The sequence below is a fragment of the Sinocyclocheilus grahami genome, unplaced genomic scaffold (genome assembly GCF_001515645.1).
Source record: "Sinocyclocheilus grahami isolate Dianchi unplaced genomic scaffold, SAMN03320097.WGS_v1.1 scaffold1253.1, whole genome shotgun sequence".
NCBI lineage: Eukaryota > Metazoa > Chordata > Actinopteri > Cypriniformes > Cyprinidae > Sinocyclocheilus > Sinocyclocheilus grahami.
In genome coordinates this window covers 146403-148324 of record NW_015506432.1, presented here as the reverse complement: position 1 = coordinate 148324, position 1922 = coordinate 146403, and the positions used below count along the sequence as shown (strand labels likewise).

The 1922-nt window shown below is 37.5% G+C and overlaps 1 protein-coding gene across 1 annotated transcript in view; it reads right to left on the bottom strand.

Annotated features, from left to right (window-relative positions):
* Positions 1 to 1922, bottom strand: part of LOC107568519 (SPARC-related modular calcium-binding protein 2-like) — a 29275-nt gene that overhangs the window by 16784 nt on the left and 10569 nt on the right. Inside the window, exon 2 of the mRNA XM_016254485.1 lies at positions 592 to 754. Coding sequence (XP_016109971.1) covers positions 592 to 754 — 163 coding nt within the window. The remainder of the gene's footprint in view (positions 1 to 591; positions 755 to 1922) is intronic.

Sequence of the window (1922 nt, the reverse complement as noted above, 5' to 3'; positions counted from 1 at the left end):
CATGCTCGAATTTCCCGCGAAAACCTACCCGTACCACTCAAATTAGACAACATTATTAGAAACTGACCGTTGTGAATCAGGCTAAAGTAAGGTGATAGTTTTGAAAACTGGCTGGTTATGTACTTGCTCAAATATTGATTTCGGATCATTTTTAACCAAAACAAGTTACGGACTGCAGCTTTAATGATTATTAAATGTATAAATGTAACAATATTATTAAAATAAATATATTATTAAATTTATAAATGCATTGTTTTATATTTGATAATTTTTTTAAAAACATTAAATATTACAACTTTTTTTTTTAATTTAGGATGCACTGATAAGGAAAATGAGGAGCAAAGTTGAATCTGCATCATTTGTGTCGCCTCAAATCATCAACTCACTTCAGGTTGCTTCAAATCGCTGTTACTTAAGAGTACAATTTGAAATGTCATAGAGGACAATGTCTTGTACTCTGCAAAATCCCGCTCTGTCTCTTCAAAGAGTCATTTATCCCTAGATGGATTTAACCCTGCCCGCCTTGACCCTGACTCACAAAGGGCATCAGGCCAACCAGCAACAGTTCACGTTTGATTGGTGAACTCTGACCTTTGCATGGCCCTCGTATGACCTCCAGCTGAGGGTCACGGCACTTTGCACGGAGAAACTCGCAGCGGGAACTGAAGGTCCGTCCGTCTGATGCGCACAGCTGCTTGCGAGGAGTTTTGGAACAATCCGTATTGCATTCTTTATCTTGCTCCACACGCAGAAACTGTGAAGATGGACAGGAAGAGATGTTAGCATGTTGCAATGTGATACTCTAGGCAGCATAAAAAATATTCATCACACAAATATTGAGTAAAATAATAAATTTTAAGTACATTTTTTATATTTAAAATTACATTTCAAGCAAACATCACCTCACCGACAAATTCAAGAGTGGACAGGAAATCGACTTGCTTTGTGTCAAGACATTATCTGAACAGGTGCGTTTGTAATGTTCAGATGAGTTATAATCGGCCAAACTGGCAAATGCAAAAAATTACTTGAAAAGATACTGACACATACAGACTCACCTGCAGCCAATAAATCAGCCACGGGAAAACAGCAAATGAAAGTAGTGTTGAAAGAAAACAGATTCTTCATATAAAGCTGATGGGTAGGATCATTACCCACTCAAAAATTAGCACTGGCTGACATTCTACAAATGACTTTCTGTGTGCGTGTGTGTGTTTGTGTGTCTGAGGGAGATCTGCACCTGGAAGATGGTTTCAGAGGGGGTTTGAGGATCAACCCTTGCCCCTGGCGATGGGAGACAGCTCTGCTCTCATCTCTGATCGTAAATCTAGAGTTGATGAGTGCTGGGGAAGTGTGTGTGTGTGTCTGTCTGTGTGTGTGTGTGTGTGATGAATGTGTAGCTGGTTCAGTCATAGTGGAAGAGGGGTTGTGAGTGTACAGAGATTGAACTAACCTTTTTTTCTTGCTTTTTGTTATTGAGTTATTGGTCATTTAATCCTTCTCTTCTGAAATCCCCAGTGTGAGTGTTATTGCTGAGAAATTGCTCACTCATAGCTTAGGAGACTAAATGGAGACCTTAGTGATGTTTTGTTAAGGTATGACCTTTGTCTCAGATGTTTCTTGTAAAATTCCTTAAGAGGAATAACAAAATAACCACAAATGAGTCCATTGTTGACATGCAGTGAGAGTATAGAGCTGTGGATATAGCAGCTCAGGTCTTTTGAGATTATATTTTAAATATTATACTTTTTTATTATAATACTATATATATATATATATATATATATATATATATATATATGTTTGTTTGTTTTTTTGTGAATTGTGGGGACATTCCATAGGCGTAATGGTTTTTATACTGTACAAACTATATGTGCTATTGCCCTACACCAACCCTACCCCTTACAGGAAACTTGTTACTT